Genomic DNA, 23878 nt, shown 5'->3' with positions numbered 1-23878 from the left:
AATCGTCGGAGACCCTATAAAGTATATTTATAAATTATCAGTATGTCGAGCTGAGTCGATTTAGCCATGTCCGTCTGCCTGTCCGTCCGTCTGTCTGTCTGTCTGTATATATACGAACTAGTCCCTCAGTTTTTAAGATATCGGTTTGAAATTTTGCAACCGTCATTTTATCTTCAAGAAGCTGCTCATTTGTCGGAACGGCCGATATCGGACCACTATAACATATAGCTGCCATACAAACTGAACGATCGGAATCAAGTTCTTGTATGGAAAACTTTCACATTTGACAATGTATCTTCACCAAATTTGGTACAGATTATTTCCTAAGGCAACAATGTTATCTCCGAAGAAATTGATCAGATCGGTTAACTATAGCATATAGCTGCCATACAAACTGAACACATAGTTACTAACAGAAATGCACCTGTGAAGGGTATTTAGCTTCGGTGCAACCGAAGTTGACGTTTTTTCTTGTTTGGCATTCATTCGAACAAGCGAGTTACAAAAATATATAAATAGTTGCGTGCTGAAAAGTTGCATACATTTAGGCAACGCATCAATTCAGTTATTTTACGAATAGCAGCACACTTTGGTAATGTCAGGGGACCGAAAAACCTTTTTACTAAAACATCAAGTCACATAAGCTACTTTGTTGAGAGAAATGGCTGACTTTCCACCAAACGTGCACTGGGACGATAACCTTATATACATTTCCGTTTGTTGATTAAACAAATTGTGAAGACTGCCTTGTGTGTGGCAAGTATTTATATACACGTACATATGTATATAGCTATTTTCGCAGCTGATTTTTGAAGCGTGCATGACAATTCCTCTCGCGCTGTCTCTCTCTCAATTGACTTTCTCCAACAGAATCAATTGTTTTTATTTGGAAATGAGCACTGCATGGTGGGAGGGCATTATGTCATCTGAGTAACAAACAATTTGAGCCAGAGGCAAACACGCCAAATGGTAATCTAGTTACTAGTAAACAATCGGCATCTCAATGGTATAAGTAGCACTAAGATTAATGTAAACAAACAATATATTATATCTGAACAAACTATCAGCTAGTAATAAGTAAACATACTAGTTAGTATAAATAGAAGTAAGAACCATGTAATAAGTTAGTCTTAAGAGTAAGAGGACACAGCGGTGCAGCACAAAAAAATATTCTTTTGATTTGCATATTTTTACTTCACGTGAAAATTAGCTCGCGAGCGGTCACTTGTATATGCTTGCTTATAAATAAAAGCTTTTATTTACTACACTCACACCTGCAGCGACGGCACGACACCTTGTTAGTGAGTTATCACACATACATACAAATAAATAAAGTATTGGCTTTTTGTTTATTAACAAATTGACAGCGATTTTGCGCGCTTTCGACGAACATTTTGTACGCTCAGTGTTTATTTGGTGCTCCACACCGCCGGTTGCTGACAACGAGCACGAAAACGAAAGCGGCCAAACCGAAATAAAACGTGGCGCAGCGAAGATAACTGGAAAGTCGAAAAACACTTGAATGCCTGCGATTTGATGGCTATCATTATCAAATTGATTGCTGCTATTGTTGTTTCTAATAAAGTGCCTTCTCGGACGCTATACTATCGAGCTTGAGGTTATGTGTTTACAATTAATTACATTTTATTTATTGTGAAATCGTTGATATGCCAAAAAAGTGTCGCAATTGAGGAATTGTGAAAAATTAACAAATTTTCTTACTTAAAAAAGCAAACAAAAAACAACAGCAAAATAATTACAATTAAAACATAAACAAGTGAGCAGTGCCAGTGCTTTTGCCATGAATTCAGTGTGGAGAGTGGGCATTTTCGCTAAGAATGCAGCAGTAGCCATAACAAAACCATGCCATGTTGGGTCGAGCACTCGTTTCAGGTACGCAAGTATCGCAACAGGTGTCGCGGATCCCAAAACACAACTGCCGGACGACAAGCCAGCGTCAGCATCAAAAACAGTCGCCGCGGCGGAACCAGCTCCGAGCTTTGACCAACAGCGCATTTTAAATAAGGTTAGTAGAAGACAATGTTGTTATTATTATTGTTGTTGGTGTATTAGCGGCTTTTTAGTGTTGTCCATAAACACTGGTAGTTAAAGTGTTTAGATTTTTGTTGATATCTATATTTGTATTTGCATAAATTTTATTATATATTGTGGCATATTTTGAGACTAACAGTGTTCCCACGACGGTTTTTTCCGTTTTTTAACCCTATTCAATAACACTATATTTAATATTCAAAATTTAATATCAAATCGGATCTGAATTCATTATATTAGGTGTCTACCGTTTAGATTACCTTCATTCATAATATAATTTCAATGCTACTACATACATTTTGACCAATCTGAAGGGTTCAAACTCAGCTGGAAGGTCGGAACTCGTTAAAGGTCTGGTCTGATTGCAATAACTTTGTCCTTTACTAAAGGACACTGAAGGACATGTTCATATGCAATTTTGTGAAGATAATTCACACACTGACCGACATATCGGACACTAAATCTGCTGCAGTAACGAAAATTATTAGAAGTAATGTAAGGGTAGTGGAGAAATACGCAGATCAATTACACATATAGGGTAGTCGAAAAAGTATTTTCGTATTTCTAATCAAACTACAAATTATTTTTTTTTATTTTTATAAAGAACTTTAATGAACCAAATATGTACCATTTTGATCGACCACTTTTTGCCATTTTTTCGCTAGAGACATTATTCCATCAGTGTAAAACTTTTCTGGTTTCTCGGCGAAAAACTGCGACAAGTAATTTTCACAGGCTTCTCTTGAAGCCAACTTTACTCCATTAAGGGAGCTTTGCGTTGACCAAAACAAATGGTAGTCCGTTGGTGCAAGGTCAGCGCTATATGGTGAATGCATCAAAACTTGCCAGCCAAGCTTTCCCAGTTTTGCCGAGTTTATCAAAGATGTGTGTGGTCTAGCATTGTCCTAATGGAAGGCGAAGCCCTTTCTGTTAATAAATTCTGGCCGATTGCTTGTTTCAATCTCATTAGTTATTGGGAGTAAAATCAATCGTTCGACCAGCCTGGAGCAGCTCATATTGGATGAGTCCTTTCCAACCCCTTCAAACACTCAGCATAACCTTTCGAGGCGTCAATTCTTACTTTGCGACCATTTGTTGAGCTTTACCACGCCATGGACCATGACCTTTTTCGCACATTATTGTCGTATTTGATCCATTTTTCGTCTCCTGTTACTATTTGCTTCAGAAATGATTCGATTTCATTTCGTTTAAGCAAAGAATCGCAGATGTTAATTCGGTCCATTCATTTTTTCACAAACAATTCATTAGGTATCCAAACATCGAACTTCTTTTTGTAGCCAGCCTTTTTTAAATGATTCAAAACCGTTTGATTATGAATGTTAAGTGCCTTAGCGATGTCATGGCTGCTTATGTGACGGTCCTGGTCAATATTTTCCATAATTTCATCGACTTTTTCAACGATAGGTCGACCAGAGCGAGGTGCATCTTTCACATCGAAATTTCCAGAAACGGAAGCGAGCGAACCATTGTTGTGCTACACGAACTGATACAGCATCGTCTCCGTAAACTTCACAAATTTCATAGGTGGCTTGCGTGACATTCTTCCCTTTTTTATACAAAAATTTCAAAATATAGTGAATTTCTTCATTATTTTCACTCATTTTTCTACATTTTCTATAATATATCGATTAGTTTCCAGAGATACAAACAACCGTTAGGTGTACAAATCTATTGTACTCTTTAGTATCTCTCTCATGTTTCAGAATGTACAGGTGCATTCTTTACAGTTTACAATCTCTATCTTGATCGATCAGTTTGAATGGCAGCATATTACTATATAGTGGATCGATCTGAACAATATGTTCGGAGATTGTAGTGATGCCTCGGATATTAATCTATGCCAAATTTCGTCCAGACTGCTTGTCAAATTAAAAAGTTTGCCATACAAAACTTTGAGTTTGATCGATCAGCAGCTATATGTTATAGTGGTCCTCTATCGACCGTTACGGCAAATGAGCAGTTTCTTGGTGAGAAAAATACGTATGCAAAACAGATCAAAATCTCATTAACTGACGAACTAGTTCGCATACAGACAGACGGACATGACTTCAAAAAAAAAAAAATTAATTACTAAACAAGTTTGCATATATTTCACTATTTTTTTTAGTTACTTCACATACCACAAATTTTTGGAAATCTCATATTAAATTAATTTCAAAACCCACATTAAAATCGGTTCTGTTGTTTATTGCATTTTTTTCTATATAGAAAATTTTGATTTATGTATTTTTTATATTAAAGTTAACCAAATTTTATAACAAAACTCTAGCAATAACTAAAACAATTTTTAAATATTAAAATAACAGCACTCAATGAGCTATGATTACCGCTACTGCATACATTATACTACCTCTGTGTTAAAATTAAACTAACACACACATAAAAACCGCGCTCAGAGATATGTAGTAGCTTTCAACTCTACAAAGCTCTCGCTGTGTAGCATAAAAACCAAACATTACAACGGCATATTTAATTCGTTGATTATTTAAAAAAGTATTCGTATCTTGTATTTTTAGGCACAGGTTAAGCCGATAAGCAGTCAACCGTTGACAGACACATTTGGACGTCACCACACATATCTGAGGATCTCATTGACCGAGCGTTGCAATTTGCGCTGTGAGTAAGAGAATGCAATTAACAATAATATTTAGCTATAAACAAATGAGATCGTGTCTAAAACATTGACATGCATATATCATTATAATTTACATATCGTCACCTAAAATGAAAAATAACGTAAATCATTTTTCATAAGTTTATGGGCGAAGAAAAAACAATATAATAGAAACCACTCATACTGAAAAAAATTAGGGTTTTACAAAATGGTAATATTTTGGGTATATATTACTGCGGAAGCTGAAAGTTTTACGTTCTCTGAAAGCAGCATTTCGAGAGAAATGTTTTGTGGCCGATTGGTTACACTAAGTCAACAAAATCTTGCAAATACGCTCATATTCCGAAACTATTCGCCGGATTACTTCAAATTATCGAAGAATATTCTTTAATACCCAAACTGGTCTATACGTGGCTCATGAGCTTATCAGAGTAAATATACATACTTATGTATAAGAGTAAGAGCGCTACAAAAGTTAAAAAAACGGTTTGGGATATCAATGAAATTATTTATTCCTGCGAAAGTACATACGACGCCATTATGTATAGAACTCGTTTTTTTTTGCATGACCGCCACGGCGACGCTTGCAGAAGTTCAGACGCTGAACCCAATTTTCGACGGTTTTCAAGCATAAATCCGCCGATACTGCTGCAATTTCATGTTCGATATTCGTACGAAGTTCATCAATCGTCGCTGGCTTGTTGGCATACACCATAGCCTTGATTAGCCCCACAGGAAATAATCTAATGGCGTCAAATCGCACGACCGAGCCGGTCAATTGGCTAAGCCATTTCGTGAGATAACACGTTCACCAAACTTGGTTTTCAGTAAATCGATGGAACCACATATTATCCAAGCTCATATCAGCCAATTTGGACCAAAAATATTCGGTTATCATTGAGCGGTGGCGATTCCTATTCACAGTAACTTGCCTGTCTTGATCATCACGGAAGAAGTACGGCACCAAACCGTAATTTTTTCGGAATGCAATGGAGACTCATGGAGTACGTGTGGATTACTGCCCGACTAATAACGCATATTTTACCTATTTACGAAGTCATTCAGCCAGAAATGAGCGTCATCGTTGAAGATGACTTTTCGATGAAAATCCGGATCATTTTCAAGTAATTGTTCAGCCCAACTCACGAACATACGAAAATTCTGATGGTCAAGCGGCTTCAGTTCTTGCGTCAATTTGATCTTGTAAGGATGTAGACCATAATGTATTCGCAAAATTTGCCACAACGACGTCACAGATATGCCTAGCGCTGGAGAACGACATGTGAGAGATTGATTTGGGTCTTCCTTAATTGTTGTGCTAGCGGCAACAATATTTTCGACACTACGGGCACTTCTTTGTCTCACTGGCACGGAAACATTTTGTACTGTGCCTGAGAATTAAATTTTTTCCACTAGACGCTCAATTGTTGATCTGACAGGACGATTATGACGACCATAAATTGGACGTTGCGCTCTTAAAGTTGACTGACTCCGAATTTCAATACTAAATTTTAATAATTTCGATGCGCTGTTTTTGGAAGTAAATTTATCAAAAGTGAAAAAATATAACCCAATAACAAGTGGTTATGCTAGTCTATGATTTTCAAAAAATCGATCTTAAGGTGACGATAGTACTCGAAGACTATGCACGAGTACTATTTAAACTCTAACTCTATCTCTAGCTTACTGTACTAGAAAGCCTTATACAGATTAAGATACCGCTTTATATATTGTCTTAGATAGCCTGAGGTACTAAAATCAAGCTCACCTGAAGGGAACTTCTTTAGAAAAGTGATTCCGAAGGTTCATCTAGTAATAAATAATGATAGCTTAGATTAGAATCTAAAGGGCATTTTAGCCCTTGGTGGCATTTTGCACCGTTTGGACACGCGTGCACATTTTGTGGGCTAGATGAGTGGATCATCGTGGGCAAACATGTAGAGGGAATTGAGACTCTTTACTACTCTTTATTTACAAATAAAATTGCCCTGTGGGTAACAATTATAAAATTGCCTAACAATTTTATTTTTCTTTATAACTACCATAAATTTATAAAATCTAAGACCTGTTATAAAAAATGGTGTAATTTTTTTATTATGTCTTTATTACAGCATTTAATTTTGTTTATCTGAAATAAAAAAAAATTCTCTATTCCATTTAATCTTATTTGCTGTAGCAATCATTATATTTTGCTATAATAAATTTCCTTTTAAGCCTCCTTATAAACCCGCGTTTGTATCCAGTCAATGATTTAGAACCATCTGTCTCATACCATACAAGTCTAATGCGGAAAAAGGTTGAAGCTATTGCTAACGGGGTCTTGCACTCCTTAACTAGTTTTGAGCGCAAAGTCAGAGCGCTCAAAGCCAGTATAGCCGGTCGGCTATAAGCGCGACTTCACACGTTCCTCGTTCACTACCAGACCCATTTGCTTTGCTTCCTTATGCAGTCTGAAGAAAGCAGAACTAACGGCGCGGGTTTTGAGGCCAATGATATCAATATCATCGGCGTACGCCAGCAGCTGTACACTCTTATAAAAGATTGTACCTGCTCGATTAAGTTCTGCAGCTCGAATTATTCTCTCCAGCAGTAGATTGAAGAAGACGCACGATAGGGAATCGCCTTGTCTGAAAACTCGTTTGGTATCGAACGGCTCGGAGAGGTCCTTCTCGATCCTAACGGAGCTTTTGGCCGTATTAGTTTTGCGGGGATACCAAATTCAGACATCGCGGCATAAAGCCAGCTTGGCCATTCACTTGGGAGTGGCCAGAAACGATTCTTTTACATATGGCTCGGGCAGCTCATGACTTCCGGTCTTAGACCAAGTATCCTCTGGGTAGCCAAAAAACATCCGTTTAAAGGCGAGCTAAAGTGGGAAGGCGAAACAATCTCTCCCCAGGGTTGTGCGCTGGGTTTGTGAAATTTCAAATGACAGTAAAATAAAGTTAACCGTTATGTTTAAATTTTTTTACTTCAACATATAATATAAAACTTAACTAAGGTCGACTTAATCTGTTTTAACATAGAGTCTCACATACATAAATTTGTGTACACACACATACATACATACATATGTAGTTTAATAGTGCGGTCTAAAGCGATGACATATTTATAAATTCAGATGTTTAATTTTCAAAACCATCAAAAATTACATATACTTGTATATTGTTGTTCTAACTTGGATACAACTGGTAGTCAAAGCTTAAACTTGTCTACATGAATACATATAATATGATGTATGGCATCTAGTCAATAAAAAACTCAATTTCGAATTTGTCGTATCAAACGTTGCTTAGGTTTTAATTGACAATATACTACATACAATATGAGCTTACATATCCCCACGTACATATGTATGTATGTATTTGTTGCAAATTGTAGAATTACATTGTATTGCAAATTATATAGCTGTCTCTAATTGATTATTATATCACATAAATATATTTACAACTATTTCTCTCTGCTACATTCTAATAAAAATTAAAATGTGCTTCTAGAAATCGTATTTCCTATTGATTACTAATTGAAATGGTTGTAAGATAAGATAAGCATATAAAAATTATATACATATACTATATACATATGTACATACTTACACACCTAAATAAATTTCAATTCAAGTAGTGTTTTGACAGCATATCAACTCGAAAGATAAATCTTAACTTTTGCTATTATTTCTAGGTCAATACTGTATGCCAGCCGAAGGTGTAGAACTGCAACCGAAATCAAATCTGTTAACCACCGAAGAAATTCTCTACTTAGCGCGAATTTTCGTTGAGCAAGGGGTGCGTAAAATTCGTCTAACCGGCGGTGAGCCAACGGTACGACGCGACATAGTCGATATCATAGGTAAGTGCATACATACATACATACTTACGTACATAGTCTATAAGTAAAAACAACGATGTCTCCTCTTGCAGCCCAAATAAAGTCCATACCCAAACTGGAGAGTGTCGGTATTACTACAAATGGCCTAGTATTAACACGTCTCTTGCTGCCGATGCAGCGTGCCGGCCTGGATGCGGTGAATATCAGTTTGGATACGTTGCGCCCGAAACGTTTCGAGGAAATCACACGACGCAAGGGCTGGGAGCGCGTTATAGCCGGCATTGATTTGGCCATACAGCTGGGCTATAAGCCGAAATTGAACTGTGTGCTTATGCGCAATTTCAACGAAGACGAAATTTGCGATTTTGTCGAATTCACCAAAGATCGTGCAGTGGATGTGCGTTTCATAGAGTATATGCCATTCACGGGCAATAAATGGCAAACCGGTCGGTTGATTTCTTTCAAGTAGGTGTAAATTATTATTTACATATACATACATACATACACATGTATATATACAGCGTCTGTTATATCTTAATATTTTTCGGTTTTTATCATATTATTTAATCCCTCTGAAATGCTTTATGGAAGCTTGAAAAATATTTCTACAAAACTTAAACTCGCCAGCTCTGATATTTTTATTAAATGTTGTATTTAAAATGATCATATTCGAAGTATGTGTCGATAAGCATAAGGAAACAAGAAAAAATATCTCTTAAAGTAGTTAATTATATCAAGTTATAGTCCTTCAAGTATATGTATATCATATAGTTTCGATACGAACTAATCGATCAAAAATAAGTTCTTGTATTGAAAACTTTTGTATTTAACAAGATATAGCCAATCAAAATCAAGTCCTTGCATCGAAAACCTTTTTATTTGACGAGACGCCTTCACAAAATTTGGCACAGTCTGTTGTGTAAGGAGAGCACTACGATCTCCAAACATATTGTTCAGATCGGACTACTTTGGCGTATTGCTGCCATACAAATTGGCCGATAAAAATGAAGATTGTATATCCTTTCATGCTATAAGATATGCATAGGTGTATGAACTTCATGTAGTTAATTTGTTTTAGTTATTACATAATTTATTTTGACTATATATAGAAAATCATATAAGATGCTGTGCAAATGTATACTTGTACTTTTATTTACTTATTTTCTTCTTTTTTTCATATATGTATATGTATATATATTTTATTCATAGGGAATCATTGGACATTATAAAGAACAGATGGCCTGACTTCGCGGCGCTGCCCAATGGCCCAAATGACACATCAAAAGCGTATGGCGTACCTGGCTATAAAGGACAAGTAGGCTTCATAACATCTATGACGGAGCATTTTTGCGGTTCCTGTAATCGTTTACGGCTCACCGCAGACGGAAATATTAAAGTGTGTCTATTTGGCAATAAAGAATTTTCGCTACGTGACGCTATACGCAATAATTGCTCCGAAGACGATCTGATTACGTTGATTGGAACGGCAGTTAGTCGAAAGAAGAAGAAGCACGCTGGTTAGTAAATATATATAAATTTGGATATTGTGGTTTCTCAGATAACATTTGAAAATATTTTCGAATATACATATGTACTTATATATAATATAAGTATTGTGCGCAAATTATTACCTTTTGGGTAGTAAAAAATTGTTGGTAGATATATTACATTTTTTTATTATTTTAAAAATCGATTTTAAAAGTTTGGTAATAATTTGCACACAATAAATTATCATTGGGTGATTGATCCATTTTATTTGCATTATTGCAGGCATGTTGAATTTGTCACGAATGGAAAATCGTCCAATGATACTAATCGGTGGATAGTTTTATGTACGCTTAAGAACATACAAACATAAATACCTGCCAGCGCTGCTTAAAAATACGATAAAGGTTTGTGCAAAATAAAATTTACCACCACAAGCTAAGAAAAAATATAAAAAAACACATATATTTACAAAATAACAAAACTTAACATATCTTTCATATTACATTACTATTTCCTTCCAGATAATTTCATTCATGATAATGTCACAGCAGAAATGCATCACATCTCTCGCAAAACTTTTGACATTCGGAAGCAACAAAGGATTCATTCTCAACGATATCGCAACTACATTTCATCGCCAGACACATTACCCGTTCTTACCAATCTAATGGGCGCACAGTTAACAACAAAATATCTGACACAAGCACGTTTTTTCTCTAAAACGAGCTCAAATAGAAATTCGGACAATAATAGCGCAAATTTAACGCACGTTGACTATGCTGGCAAAGCTCAAATGGTGGATGTCACTGCGAAACAAAGCAGTGAACGCGTAGCCGAAGCACGTGCCACCGTGATAGTGGGGCCAACTATTGCTCAACTCATACACGCAAACAACATGCGCAAAGGTGATGTGCTTAGTGTGGCCCAATTGGCTGGCATAATGGGCGCCAAAAGAACTTCGGAACTAATACCGCTATGTCACAACATATCATTATCCTCCGTAAAGGTTGAGGCGAAGTTAAATCTTGTAAGCAATAGCGTGGAACTATTTGGTCGTGTGAAGTGTACAGGTCAAACGGGTGTGGAAATGGAGGCGCTGACGGCTGTTGCATTGGCCGCGCTTACCGTTTACGATATGTGTAAAGCCGTCTCACACGACATAACAATAACGGATATAAAACTTTGGGGCAAAAGTGGGGGTAAAAGGAATTTTGAACGTAGTAAAAATTAGATAATTTAAATTTATAATATAAATATGAATATGTAAATTGCATTACATTAACATTATGAAATTATTATTACATGTACCGTGGTAATGAAATTAACAGATCATGAAAAATTGTTGAAAACTAATTTTGTTATTTAAAAAGGTAAAGTCTGATATGAACAAAATATCCATTAATTTTGTGGGGTTCCATCCATACAATTATTTGATATATAATTTTTACCAAAGATATGATATAAGGTGTTAGGTTTGTTATTTATTGGACCCATAGGCAATTTAAAAAAGAGGTGCGGGAAAGTATCCATTCTATTTTTAGATATTATTACAAAACATTTTTTTGTTTTTAAAAAAATATTTTAATTAAATATACATATACAATTTTAATTAATGAAAGTGTTTATTTCTTCGCAAACAACCTTCAATTTATTATGGAAACTAGATTAATCTTCAATTCCATGCAACAGAATTGAAACACTTTTCGATTTAATGAAAGTTAAGCTTATTACAGATATTAAGTGTAATTGTTATCTTTGATTATTGAGAATTCCCACACTCATTTCAGAATTATGAACGCGAATTGCGTGAGCTTAACAATACTTAGTTCATGCTCACATCACACATCATATTCATTTTCACTAAAATTTGTATTTAGTTCGACACCAAAACATTTCGATTTTCCGATGTTTTTTCTTCCTCTTCACTTCTTGGTTGCTCATTGGACATTTGTTCACCGCGTATCTTTATATTGTGTTCTTCTTTGAATTTATTAATCTGTTGTCCTTTTGCGGTGAGGTCTTCATTTACGCGTGTGATCGTCTTCTCAATGAAGTCTTTATTTTCAATGAGTTGCGGTAGCACATCTTTGACGGTTCGTTCTGCCAGCACACCGCCAATCAGTCGGAAGCATTTGCGTTCTGGATCCACTGTTTTGAGGGTTTCTATCACAGTTCTAAAATGGAATGTCTCTAATTTAGAATTTTCAAAATATGTAGTTTTGATATACGATATATCAATTGAGGTTAGGTCCTCAGACATACTTGTGTTCTTTCAGATCCATTTCCAGCGTATTTAAATTGTTTACAAGATTTCGTTGTTCATTTCTTAGCTGTTGGAACTCGCCAATAATCTTCTCGTTCAATTTGGCTTCTTTAGCTTGTTCACTGGCCATTGTTTTCTGTGATTTTGTTAACAGATGCACGGAAAACAGTAAACTTTTTCGGCAGATTTGCGTCTGGAAGTGATTACTAATTTCAATCTGATATTTGACAGCAACCAATTTGCCGTAAACAGGGTTGCAACATCACTTTTTAAATATCACATTTTAATTAATTTTTTTATGTCTGGCACATATGCATACAGCTGAAATTAATTAAATAGTAAATATCGATAAATTGGAAATTTAAGGCAAATAATAACTTGCAAAATATAAATATATTTAATTAATATTATTTGCAAGATTCGCTACAAATTTTTTTTCTGTTTATACAAAATTTCACTCTGGTAGCACTAAATTCCTTCGCCACAAGAAAAAGGCAGCAAATTTGTCATAAGTGTCTATCTTATCACTGTACAATTTTTAATTGAAGTAATTGGTACTCCTCGAAAGTTTTGTGTGAATCACATTACACTATTAAAATTAAAATATTAAATCTATTAAAATGCTACAAAATATAATTGATTTCTGCAACTATTGGTGGTTTCGATACCTTATGGTCACTGAGCTGTACATGGTCGAAAAGTGGGAACGTGTGACAATTCGTAAGCTATCATTCAGTAGCTATATACTAATAAATTTATTTTTGATAAAAATTTTATTGCCTTAATTTCAGATGTAATATTTGCAGTACTCTTTTGTCTCTTTTGGTACTTTAACTATTCGGTGCTTTTATCGTTCACGGGAAATATACTTGGTATTACACCCATTTCCACAATTATTGATCAGCAGGGTAGCAAAATCGCATAACTATAGTGATATAGTGATTGCATTGTCTGGTAGCCGGAAGAAACACTGGAACAATCACATATAGCGAGGTGAAAATTCCAACATATAAATAGTCATTATAAGTGCATTAAAGTGAAAATAAAGATTTCTACACAAACGTACTGTAAGCTACACATCGGGAAAAAATATTCAAATGTTATCGAGACCCAGCAAGTAAGAAAATGTTGCAACACCAGTATATGAAAACAAAGGACATTATTTATTTAATAGTGTAATAATACCTCGATAGTGAACTCATTTCAGTAATGCCTTGTAACAAGTACTCTTAAAAATATTTAAAAGTGAACAAATATTATTGTTATATTTATTTTTAAATAATTAACATTTAACATATTAAAAGGCTGCAAAGTTAAAAAAAACACTATGCAAATGCTAATTGTTAAGTATTTCAAAAAAAAAAAGGAATTTTAATATTTTTGTCCACACCTAGACTTTACACATACATACATTACATATGTAATATAGTTAAGCAAACAATTTCCACATTTATCAAGAACAAGTATTAAAAGCTAATTTGTGAAAAATTAAAAATCTGTATATTTTCAGGGTAAATAAGGGTATCTTCTGCAAATAATATAGAAAGAAACATAAAACACTCACTGGACACTTTTATATGTACTCGTATATGAATTCATCATAATTTTCATTTATTTCATAATACAATCTAAACATCCCCATATATAAATCAAATTCGTAAATGTATTTACATATATTATACACGTTTTAAGAGTAAAACTTCTGGTAGATAAATTTTTGCAAGTTTCTTCTCAACAAAACTTTCGTGTGTCTCCTTCAAAGTAACTGCATTTATATTAAATTCCGATTTCTGGAACTGTAAACTTGACTTGTCTTCGCTTAATTTTATATTATAATATTTGCAGTCTTCCAATAAATTACTGACGTCTTCATATAATAACAACTTGCATAAAAAGCTAGCCGGCACAAATAATTGCTTACTTGTATACGCATGTGCGAATACCAAGTACACCTTTCTGTAAAAAGTAAAACTGTTATATTAAAATCACATATTCGTATATTTAATGCATACCGTCTTAATGTCTGCAATTTCAAAGCAGCCATTGCACTTAAAATATGTGGCAGTTTTTGTATACCCACTAGCACGCGGTAGAAATTTCCTTGATAGTAGTTTATAGCTATTCGATATGCTAAATCAAATGTTTCATTTTTGCTGAAATATGAAGTTTAAAGTTTTATAAGTATTCCACAGTCCACGCAATTTAGATTTTCTTAATATACATTTCTTATATAAGATTTACCATACTTCCGTTGGCAAACTTAGTGCACGGTTAAGCGCTTCTGTAGTTCCCAAATTGAAGAGAAGGTAAATTGCTTCAACAAAGCTGCGTCTATTTAACTCACTTAAATTCAGATTGTCTACATCAATATCATCGTAGCAACAGAGAACACGTTTCAGACATTCTTGCAAATGTTGATTGCAAATTTTCGCATCAAAATTATCTATTTGCTCTTCACAAAGTCTGCAATTTTAAACAACATTTTATTTTACTATAAAATGTAAAATGGTACGTAAAAAGTTTACCTATAACGACTGTAAGCCAAAAACATTATCATTGGTTCTAGTAACTTTAAAGTTTGCCGCTCATTATACTGTTGCATGACTACTTCCTGACGAACTGCGCGTAATCGATCAAATATAAAATCATACATGAAATTGTACGATCGCCGTTTGTCTAAAATTATACTAGAAATTGATATTGTTTTAAATTTGTTGGTATTGTATTTATATAAATCATACTCTTTTAATAAGTATTCCACAGTCCTTTGCAAACATATCTCGGTGCGTAAATCCTTTGCTCGGGGTGCTTTAACTCCCGCAGCTGAACGGGCAAATGCCTTCACCAACTGCCCTGGCACATTCTTTTCGCCATTTTTCAGTTCATAATAATGTAGTAGTCTTTCTTTTATACGTCTGCAATTTTGTAAATAATTTGAGTGCCTTAAGTTTATTGAAATAGTAATATTTTACTTGTTCAACTTACAGTTTGGCCTCCGCATCTGGACAAAATAATTCACAAGTGCCTAGAAGATAGAACAAAAAAACATTTATAATGTTACTAATAAAAATCGCTCTCTAAATTACCTTTAATGTGGTTCGACATAAGTATTTAGTAATAAAATTTAAGGGCAGGTGTTTAGTAAAGAAAAAAAGCTATCAGCAGAAATTACCAAAACATAGCGAAAATTAATGGCAACAAAAAAACTACTGAACAGCTGTTGTCAAAATTGCGGCGAAAAACTAACCCTTGAAAAACATAAACAAATAAAAATAATGCTTTATTACTTCGTCTATATTAAATTATAAAGAATATAGTTTCCGAACCAATGAAGTGTACTGAAATATATTATATTTCATATTATGATAATAAATGGTTTTTAAACGAAATGAGTAAATACTTCGAATTTGATTAAGAAATTTGAAATTATTTTTCAAAAAAAGGATGGTAGTCCTAATCTACCACACAAATTTTGTATATCAGCTGTTGTCTGTTTTGTTCTGTGTATTCTTTCTGGTTATAGTTGATTTTTTGCACAAATCTAGGCTTCCAACAACATAAATCTTTTAGATAGTGTTAAAATTATCCATCTGCTAATAATTCGGCTCAAATTTAATTATATATGTTTGTTTAGATAAAATAAAGTGTACCACCAAACCTTGTTCTTCGTCCACATGCTTATATAATTTGTAGTTGAATAAAAGTATGCTGTTTCGTTTGAATTCTGTTGGAATTAAAAGCCAACACCAACTACTGCAATCAACTTGCTCAAATGCCATTTGGAGACATATAAGCACCGAACTGACCAACGCTTTGCGTCCGTTTTACTTTGCCGTACATCCAGACTTGTTTGGACAACATCCGGAACAGCGTAATGTTAATGAGAACTCATTGAAGCTGCTGAGTGCACACATGGAGTCGTTGTATGAGCGAAAATACCAAGCTTTACACGAAACTAAAACGTTGCAGTTTTATATACGCGATGGTAAAGCGACAAAACGTGATACCTTCAAGTTGATCAAGGTAACATTGGATCGCAATTCAAAAGATCCGAAAATGTTGGTACAGCGTTTGTTGGAATTATGCAATCTTCCAACGGATTATGTTAAAAAAATTAAATCAATGCCAGCAACGGCGCCTGCAAGTGCAACAGCAACTGCGGCAGGTTTTTCATATGCTACAAGTCCGTTTAAAGGTGGTGGCGACTTTAACTACGGATCGCAATTCTCAGGCTTTGAAAACGCTTTCTATACTGTAAGTTTTTCAAGTATCCGTTAGTAGTAATATCGTTAAATATTGGATATTTCAAATAAAAAGTTATCTGTAAATTCTTTCAGACAAAAGAAGAAGAAAAGAAAACATTGGACTCATGGCTAAAGAAAAATGCGCCTTTGGCAAAGGTACGTTCAGCTGAGTTGGATGACTTAAAAGAGGAGGTAAAAAAGTTACAACAAGCTGTAACAAAGCGTTTGCAACTGAAAGATATACGCTACGATTGTGGTTGGAATTACGAACATTTTCGTGGTTGTTTGAAGTCCTTAGAACGCATGACTGATTTGCACGCCGATGCAATGGGTACGCTGAAGAATCGTATTTTAGTTTTTGCCCCATTCACTGGTGTTAGCTTGGAAGGACACGTTATGTTGTTTACCGGCGACGTGCTGACAAGTTGGATCGATTTCGTAAAGAACATTCCACAACACGATGAGTTTCTAAAGCGTATACCACTCTATGAGAATACACTTTCACAAGTTTTGCGTAATATAAAAATCGGTCGTAGGAAATTTATGCCAAAGCAACAAGCTCGAGAATATGCGGCGCATTTGAACAAAGTAACTACAACAATCGGCGATTATCTGACTGTAAACAAATATCCAAAGTCATGGCCTGCCACATTGGCAGCTTATGAAATCGTCATCGAATCAGAAGCTGGCCCTTTAATGGTAAATCCTACAGGTCAACTGATAGCGCCAGCAACCTGTCCTGGCTTCATGCTAATCGACTTTATCACCACCAACTTGGATGTGGCGAAAGAGCGCACCGAGAAATATCAAACACAAAAAACAGTGGAGCTACAAATGACGGCACAGTGTATACAACAATTACGTTTAAACACTTTGACCAAGGACGATTCAGTAACACCAGATAAAATGATAGAAACAATGCAGAAACTATTAAAGTACGACGATCGACAATTTCGAGAACTAAATTTGCACATAACAAATTATTACTCAGTATTAACGGACGGTATAGTTTGCATACCCTGGGATTTTACGCCGAGTTAGCGTACGATTTAATATTTATGTATGTGTTGGAATTTAAACGAAATTAATACTAACGGTATATGTATTATATCTAAATATGTATATGCATATGTATTTATGTAACTGCATGCGTTTTCTCAATAGTTAATGATTTTCTGATAGCAAATGACGGATGTGCCTAAATAAAAACGTAAATATTTCTACTATATGAAACCATAAGTCAAAAAATATTATTTTATCAATTCAATAAGAGATAATATTTTGCAATACACTCAGAAGGATACGTCGTAGAACCTGTAAAATTATCAACGTTACAAGCTAACCCTATTTAGTAATATCTGTCTGTCCCTTTCTACATACGCGAACTAGTCACTCAGTTTTAGAGATATCGATCTGAGATTTTGCACGCGTTCTTGAATCACCGATAACCGACCAGTATTGCATATAGCTGCCATACAAACTAACCAATCAAAATCAAGCCCTTCAATGGAAAACTTTTATATTTGACTAAGTATTTATGTACTTTCCCGAAATTTGCTATATACATACCTATTATTGCCGAAGACAACGTTACAGCCTCCGATTCAATTGTACAGATCGAAACACTATAGCTGTCATTCAAATTTATCGATCAAAGCATAGATTAAGATCATTGATAGATTTAGATATGCGATAAAAAATGTATTTGTGAAGGGTATCATATCTTCGGTGTAACTGAAGTTAACGTTAACCAGCCGTAGCGAACTAATTATTTTATTGTTTTTTATATGATTTCTTTTAAATTTTTTTTATTTCTTTTTAATTTTTTTTATTAAATTTTTTTTGTTTTATTTCTTTGTATTGTTTTTATTTATTTTAATTTTTTTATTTTTTTTTTTTTTTTTTTTTTTTTTTTTTTTTTATTTTTTTTTTTTTTTTTTTTTTTTTTTTTTTTTTTTTTTTTTTTTTTTTTATTTTTTTTTATTTTTTTCTTTTTTTTTTTATTTTTTTTTATTTTATTTTTATTTTTGTTCTTTTTTAATTTCATTATTTTTTTAATTTTTTCTTATTTAAAATTTTTTATTATTTTTTTACTTTTTTTAATTTTTTTTTTTATTTTTTTTTTTTTTTTTTTTTTTTTTTATCCCGTTCCCATCACAATCAGATCTAAGTAACCCTAACGGACCCGAATTTTTATCCAGCCAGGGACTGTCAACTCGGCATAATTCAGCCGTTAAAACAACATCAACTGAATTTTTTTTGCGTTCAGGGGCTGTCAAGTCGCCAGCATTCATCCTTAACAACTTAAATATACATACATACACCGTACATGAAAAATCTCTATAGTGAAAACAACAAAAGTATTCGTCCGATAATATCGATTATATAAAAAATGTATTCATTATATTTCAATTTGACAATATTCAATAATATTAATTAATTTATGTGTTTCAGCGCCACCCACTAGATCATATCACTGCAGTCTTCTACCAACCAAAGACACTCGTGCTGATACAACTGAAAGTCCTCGGCACGTCGGCTATAAACATATTGCTCTGCATTGCTCCACATGCTCTGATTGCCACCACACAAATACTGACGCATGCTGGGGTCCACCAATGCAACGTTGTTGCCCACGAACACTGCTTGCCATACACTCGGCGTTGCCGAGCCATAAATGTTTTTTATGAATGCCGGCGGCACGGTACTGTTGCCATTAATGCCACTATTCTCCAATTTTATATAATTTTGCCAATAAATGCTCTGGAAAATATACCTGTTGCCCAAGAGGCGCTCAAATCGAAAGGCTGAACGGTATTTGTAGCCATTGGGAAAAGTGCACATCAAAGAGGTTTGCGAACATTCACTCAGGTAACCGAAACCACCGGTCACATTGTGAATGCACACGGCGCTGGAATTATGCAGCACCTCCATAGATGTTGGCAGGAAAGCGCCAATGCGTTCCCAGTACTTTGGCGCCAAGCTATTCAGATCACAAGTGCTCACAAGTTGTTGTATGTTGTTGTATAGCAGCGCATGCAAATCGTTGTTGCGCTGCAAGAACACCAAGTGTGCTATCAAGCGTTGATTGGCATTCAAACCCAAACAGTTGAGCGCTTTAACGGTATCCGTTTTGCTCTCCAATCGCTCAACAGCGTCGAAGGTCACATTCAAAATTTCTTCAAAAATATTTTCACCCATTTTAGTTGCGTCCAATTGTGTGAGTATGCGTCGCGCAACCTCATAATTTGACGTATTCAAACAAATTGCGCTTATGTTCTCGTAATTGGCGGGATGCAGTGTCACCTCAAGCAGTTGCGCACTACGCTCCACGAGTTGTGCGCGCACTTCGTGCTCGAGTGTAATTAACGGTCCTGTGTGGGTGCCTAAATCGTGCGTTACATTCTTGAGTGTCAAATAGAAGTCGATTACGTAAGCGGGGTCATATTGTAGCTTATCCGTTATTAGTTTGCGCCACAAAACTTTATAGCCTATGTAATGTACAGTGGCGTTTTGTGTGTTGTTGACGACCTCTCTTATGAGATAAGTTGCGCTCCACCAGTCGTAATCTTGCACAGCTGTCGTTAAAACATCTTCCAATTCGTCGATGCAATCGTGTGTTTTGACGGCAATTGGCCCATCTATAATTTTATCCTTTACCGCCGCATCCTTGGCAAGCAAGTCGTTGAAGAGCCTAACATGCACTTCCAAGAGCGTCGAATTATTGACCGTTTCACGTTTGTTAGCCTCCAATACGTTTTGGTTTCGTGCCAACACCGCGTTTAGAAACAAGAATTTGAGTAACAAAATGTAGTGAAGTGCCATTATTACTATTATTTTTAATCCCGCAATTGCTACTTGCTCCACCGGAAGTAGAATACTTGCAAAATTTTGGTTGCTGGTAGACCTTAAATACTTTGGGGCAGCGCTAATAATTGGCGGTCTTATCTTGCAGGCAAAACTATCTGGTGTATATAGTGCAAAATTATATACCAATATGTATTATTTATATGTAAAGGGTGATCCATTTCGAGGTTCCCTACATTTTTAAAGAAAAAACACAGAAATTTCAAATTCAATGAGAATGTTTTTTATAATTTGAAAGAACATGCAATGGCTTTTATTTTTTTCAAATGTCGACCGCGACTACGTCTCAGAAGGTTGATCCGTTGAGTCCAATTTCCAAAGCCTCGGTTCGAGAATTTCGACTCTCGATAAATCCAATGATTAATGCGATGTGTGGGAAGTGCCGCTGTCTTGTTGAAACCAAATGTCGCCGAGATTACGAGTTTCAATTTCAGGCATCAAATAGTCGGTTATCATGGCGCGATAACGGTCGCCATTAACGGTTATGTTTTCATCGGCATGATTTTTGAGGAAATATGGACCCATGATTCCACAGACAAAATGAACTATGACGGCTTGTATCGACTCATGCGTGATCTGTCCCCTACTTGGATCACCCGTTATATACTCTATATAAATATATATATAGTCTATGAGTACGATATTCGAGTTTCGTTGTAATTTTCTAAAGTTCGAGCAAATATTTATTCTTCATCTGCATTGTTGCTGATTAAATTTGCAGTTAAGGCTAGACAGTTCAATAAGGCACGAGACACCGGAAGTCATAGACTATATTACATGTAATGGTTATATTTGCATATGGATCTAAATGCAAGAACCTAACTTGAAATCAAATACCAATATTTGTCGCAAAGTTCACGTTGAAATGATCGTGGAAGAGATATTTGGAGTGGAGAAAAGTGCTCGGTATATAAGAGATATTGATAAAAAACCTGCCCCTCTGGTATGACTCTCTAAAAAAGACGATTTTTAAGAATTAAATAATAACTTCTTTGTTAAATGTTTCACAAAGATATATTTCTTTTTATTCTTAGAATAGATAAGCTTTTTGAAGGAAAATTTTAATATTTTTCGGATTTCATGCGATCTCTGATGGCGCTTAAAAAAGATCTTCACTGCTGTATAGATTCTTGTCTTCTCCGTGTTTTTAAATTGCTAAAAAAATAGCTCTAGAAGATATTATAGGTAATGACCTATGTTCGAAAAAAACTTTACAAAAAAAAAAATTGTATTTTTTTTAAAAAAGTTTTGTGTTTTTTTGAACATACAGTTCGGCTGTTCGATTTTTTATCAGATAAAAAAAACTTGTAGGCAGTTGTGTGAGGAGCTATATACCTATGTATATAGAATATTCAGAAATTTTGATAGTGATCAGAGTAGTCTTCGAGTAATAATTGCAGCCAATTCGAAAAATGGTGTTTCGAGAAAACTGAGTTTAAAGATACTCTGAACGAGCTGATTGAACTCAGCGACCACACTTTAGAAGCCTGTAACTAAAAAGATATTTGAAATATTCATTTAAAATTTTAATATGACGTTTTTAAAAGTATACACAATAAAATATGAAAAAATTCAAAATTTTCACACTAGATATGTTCCTTAATTTGATTAACAGACACTCTTCAAAGTACGACCTGAAAAATATACGAATATGAAAATGTTACATATTTGACGAGAATAATACGTTTATAAACATCCACAGTATCCGTTGTTGTTGTAGTGGTTGCAAACATTCCTGAAGTAATTTCGAGAAATGATGCCGAGTTGACAGACCTTTGCCGGATGAAAATCCGGGTACTTTCCGAATACTTAGACCCTCTGTAGTGGGAATGGTCTACATTATCCCTTCAATATCAGTTCATCTTCAATATTCCGTAGGTTTTCTTTAGAAGCTTGCCATCTTCACTGAACATTAGGCATTGACCAAAGTTTCAATTTTGAAATTGCCTGCTTAAAACTTTCAGCTAGAGTTTTCACCCCCATCAGTGTGGCATTTTTACGGACAGACAGACAGACAGTCACTCGGATTTCAAATTTCATAAAGCTATATCTATCTCGCTTAGTTTTACGTGATACGTACAACCGTTAGGCGAACAAAACGATTTAATACGGGTTTCTTCACAAAATAAATCTATGAAATCTTGAACCAACAGAAAAAATTGGTATGATTCATCTAACGGTTTTCTGGAATTTATAAAAATAAACGAGATGGATATACGAGAGTGATAAGAATTTGGTCTTAAGCTGTATAAAGTGAATCCACGTTACGTTAGCAATCATGGTATTTACCTTAAACACCTTCATTGCTATAAAGTGGTCTCACGGTAGCGCTTGTTGTTCGGAGTTAGCAAACGCGACGACGTGGGGTAAGACCCAGGCGATCTTTTGAGAAGCTCGTCAAGATTGTGGTTTTTTGTATCCCCCATGCTAGCCCTTTTCGGGGCACCTAGACGTAGCTCATCAAAACTATCCATGTGCGTTCACGTTGAAACTCGGTCGATCGACATTGAAGGAGAAACGGTAGTTATCTACGATAGTAAATGCATCTTGGGAAGATGACGCTATCGGGTGCTGCCTTCGTATATCAGAAAGACGAAGCAAATTATTTTCCGTGTGTCCGTACGTTCGACGCGATTCGACAAATGATTTTAGTAAAAACTTAAATATCCTAATGCAACTTGTTACAAGTTATCCTTTGACTTATAAAGGGTTATCCATTTCGAGACTCCCTACTTAAAAGCAAAATGCTGAAACTTCAAATTTAATGGGGAATGTTTATTATCATTCGAAAGAACATTCTTTGGTATTTATTTCTTGAAGATTATCTCTAACACCCGTGGTATCCGTTCAGTCCAATTTTCGATAATTCCACCGGTCCCTAAACCACACCAAACCGTTGTTTTTTCTGGATGAAATGGCAGCTCTTGAATCTCTTCAGGTTGCTCTACGTCCCGAATTCGGCAATTTTGCTTGTTTACATACCCATTGAGCCAGAAATGGGCCTCATCGCTGAACAAAATTTGACTCGAAAACGTCGGATCTTCTTGGAACTTTTCAAGAGCCCATCCCTTCGGTCGAATATCCAATAATGAATGATGGCTCTCAAGATGGGTGATGGTGTTGCGAATAGTACGCTTAGTAGACCGATTATGTTGGCCATAAATTGAGCGAAGCGCGCGAAACACTTATTTTACAGAATGTGAATTTTCGTAATAAAGTTGAACGATTTGTTAACATTGTTCCAGCGTCTCTCCATGATAAAATGCCAAAGAATACTGAATAAAAATAGCATGACAGCTTGACACTACTCACGCGTCATCTGTCAAAAAAGGCTATCGAAAAAAGTACCTTTACTTGGATCACCCGTTCGTTGCTTCCTCGTATTTATTTGCACCGTTATTTCAAATAATTGTGAGCATCGTACCTTTACCCTCTTGTTATAAGCGGAATTGACGCTTTACGGCTTTGCTTTCATGACGAAATAATAATTAATGCTTGTGA

General features: G+C 35.1%; 6 protein-coding genes across 9 annotated transcripts; 3 read left to right on the top strand and 3 right to left on the bottom strand.

Moving 5' to 3' along the window:
• Positions 1-457: 457 nt before the first annotated feature.
• On the top strand, positions 458-11612 carry LOC126761199 (molybdenum cofactor biosynthesis protein 1). 4 transcript variants are annotated; one of them, XR_007667340.1, is made up of 7 exons: positions 458-2026; positions 4590-4689; positions 8369-8536; positions 8608-8980; positions 9725-10032; positions 10286-10407; positions 10525-10624. XR_007667340.1 is itself a non-coding variant. In XM_050477175.1 (7 exons), the coding sequence occupies exons 2-7, from the start codon at positions 1802-1804 to the stop codon at positions 11232-11234; spliced, it is 1884 nt and encodes a 627-aa protein (XP_050333132.1). In that variant the 5' UTR covers positions 467-1297; positions 1368-1801; the 3' UTR covers positions 11235-11612. The 4 variants fall into 4 exon arrangements, 3 of the variants coding, with proteins under 3 accessions (XP_050333132.1, XP_050333131.1, XP_050333130.1); XM_050477175.1 differs by lacking the exon at positions 10286-10407 and having other exon boundaries at positions 467-1297; positions 1368-2026; positions 10525-11612; XM_050477174.1 differs by lacking the exon at positions 10286-10407 and having other exon boundaries at positions 467-1301; positions 1368-2026; positions 10525-11612.
• LOC126761216 (probable prefoldin subunit 2) lies at positions 11607-12481 on the bottom strand. Its single transcript, XM_050477202.1, has 2 exons — positions 12266-12481; positions 11607-12177 (listed from the first exon to the last, which is right to left on the bottom strand). Exons 1-2 carry the CDS (start codon positions 12394-12396, stop codon positions 11877-11879), a joined length of 432 nt encoding a protein of 143 aa, XP_050333159.1. The 5' UTR covers positions 12397-12481; the 3' UTR covers positions 11607-11876.
• A 265-nt stretch (positions 12482-12746) lies between these two features.
• LOC126761218 (uncharacterized) lies at positions 12747-13733 on the top strand. Its single transcript, XM_050477204.1, has 2 exons — positions 12747-12986; positions 13058-13733. The coding sequence occupies exons 1-2, from the start codon at positions 12887-12889 to the stop codon at positions 13189-13191; spliced, it is 234 nt and encodes a 77-aa protein (XP_050333161.1). The 5' UTR covers positions 12747-12886; the 3' UTR covers positions 13192-13733.
• Positions 13734-13826: 93 nt separating this feature from the next.
• Positions 13827-15471, bottom strand: LOC126761207 (germinal-center associated nuclear protein). Its single transcript, XM_050477190.1, has 7 exons — positions 15353-15471; positions 15252-15291; positions 15008-15181; positions 14792-14953; positions 14508-14729; positions 14279-14419; positions 13827-14222 (listed from the first exon to the last, which is right to left on the bottom strand). The coding sequence occupies exons 1-7, from the start codon at positions 15369-15371 to the stop codon at positions 13943-13945; spliced, it is 1038 nt and encodes a 345-aa protein (XP_050333147.1). The 5' UTR covers positions 15372-15471; the 3' UTR covers positions 13827-13942.
• Positions 15472-15751: 280 nt separating this feature from the next.
• Positions 15752-17749, top strand: LOC126761202 (T-cell activation inhibitor, mitochondrial). The gene is made up of 2 exons (XM_050477183.1): positions 15752-16520; positions 16604-17749. The coding sequence occupies exons 1-2, from the start codon at positions 15972-15974 to the stop codon at positions 17549-17551; spliced, it is 1497 nt and encodes a 498-aa protein (XP_050333140.1). The 5' UTR covers positions 15752-15971; the 3' UTR covers positions 17552-17749.
• Positions 17750-18871: 1122 nt separating this feature from the next.
• Positions 18872-20467, bottom strand: LOC126761205 (uncharacterized). The gene has a single exon (XM_050477187.1). The coding sequence runs from the start codon at positions 20333-20335 to the stop codon at positions 18974-18976; it is 1362 nt and encodes a 453-aa protein (XP_050333144.1). The 5' UTR covers positions 20336-20467; the 3' UTR covers positions 18872-18973.
• Between the last annotated feature and the right edge of the window lie 3411 nt (positions 20468-23878).

Source organism: Bactrocera neohumeralis, chromosome 6, assembly GCF_024586455.1.
Source record: "Bactrocera neohumeralis isolate Rockhampton chromosome 6, APGP_CSIRO_Bneo_wtdbg2-racon-allhic-juicebox.fasta_v2, whole genome shotgun sequence".
Classification (NCBI taxonomy): Eukaryota; Metazoa; Arthropoda; class Insecta; order Diptera; family Tephritidae; genus Bactrocera; species Bactrocera neohumeralis.
This window is presented reverse-complemented; position numbering and strand designations above follow the sequence as displayed.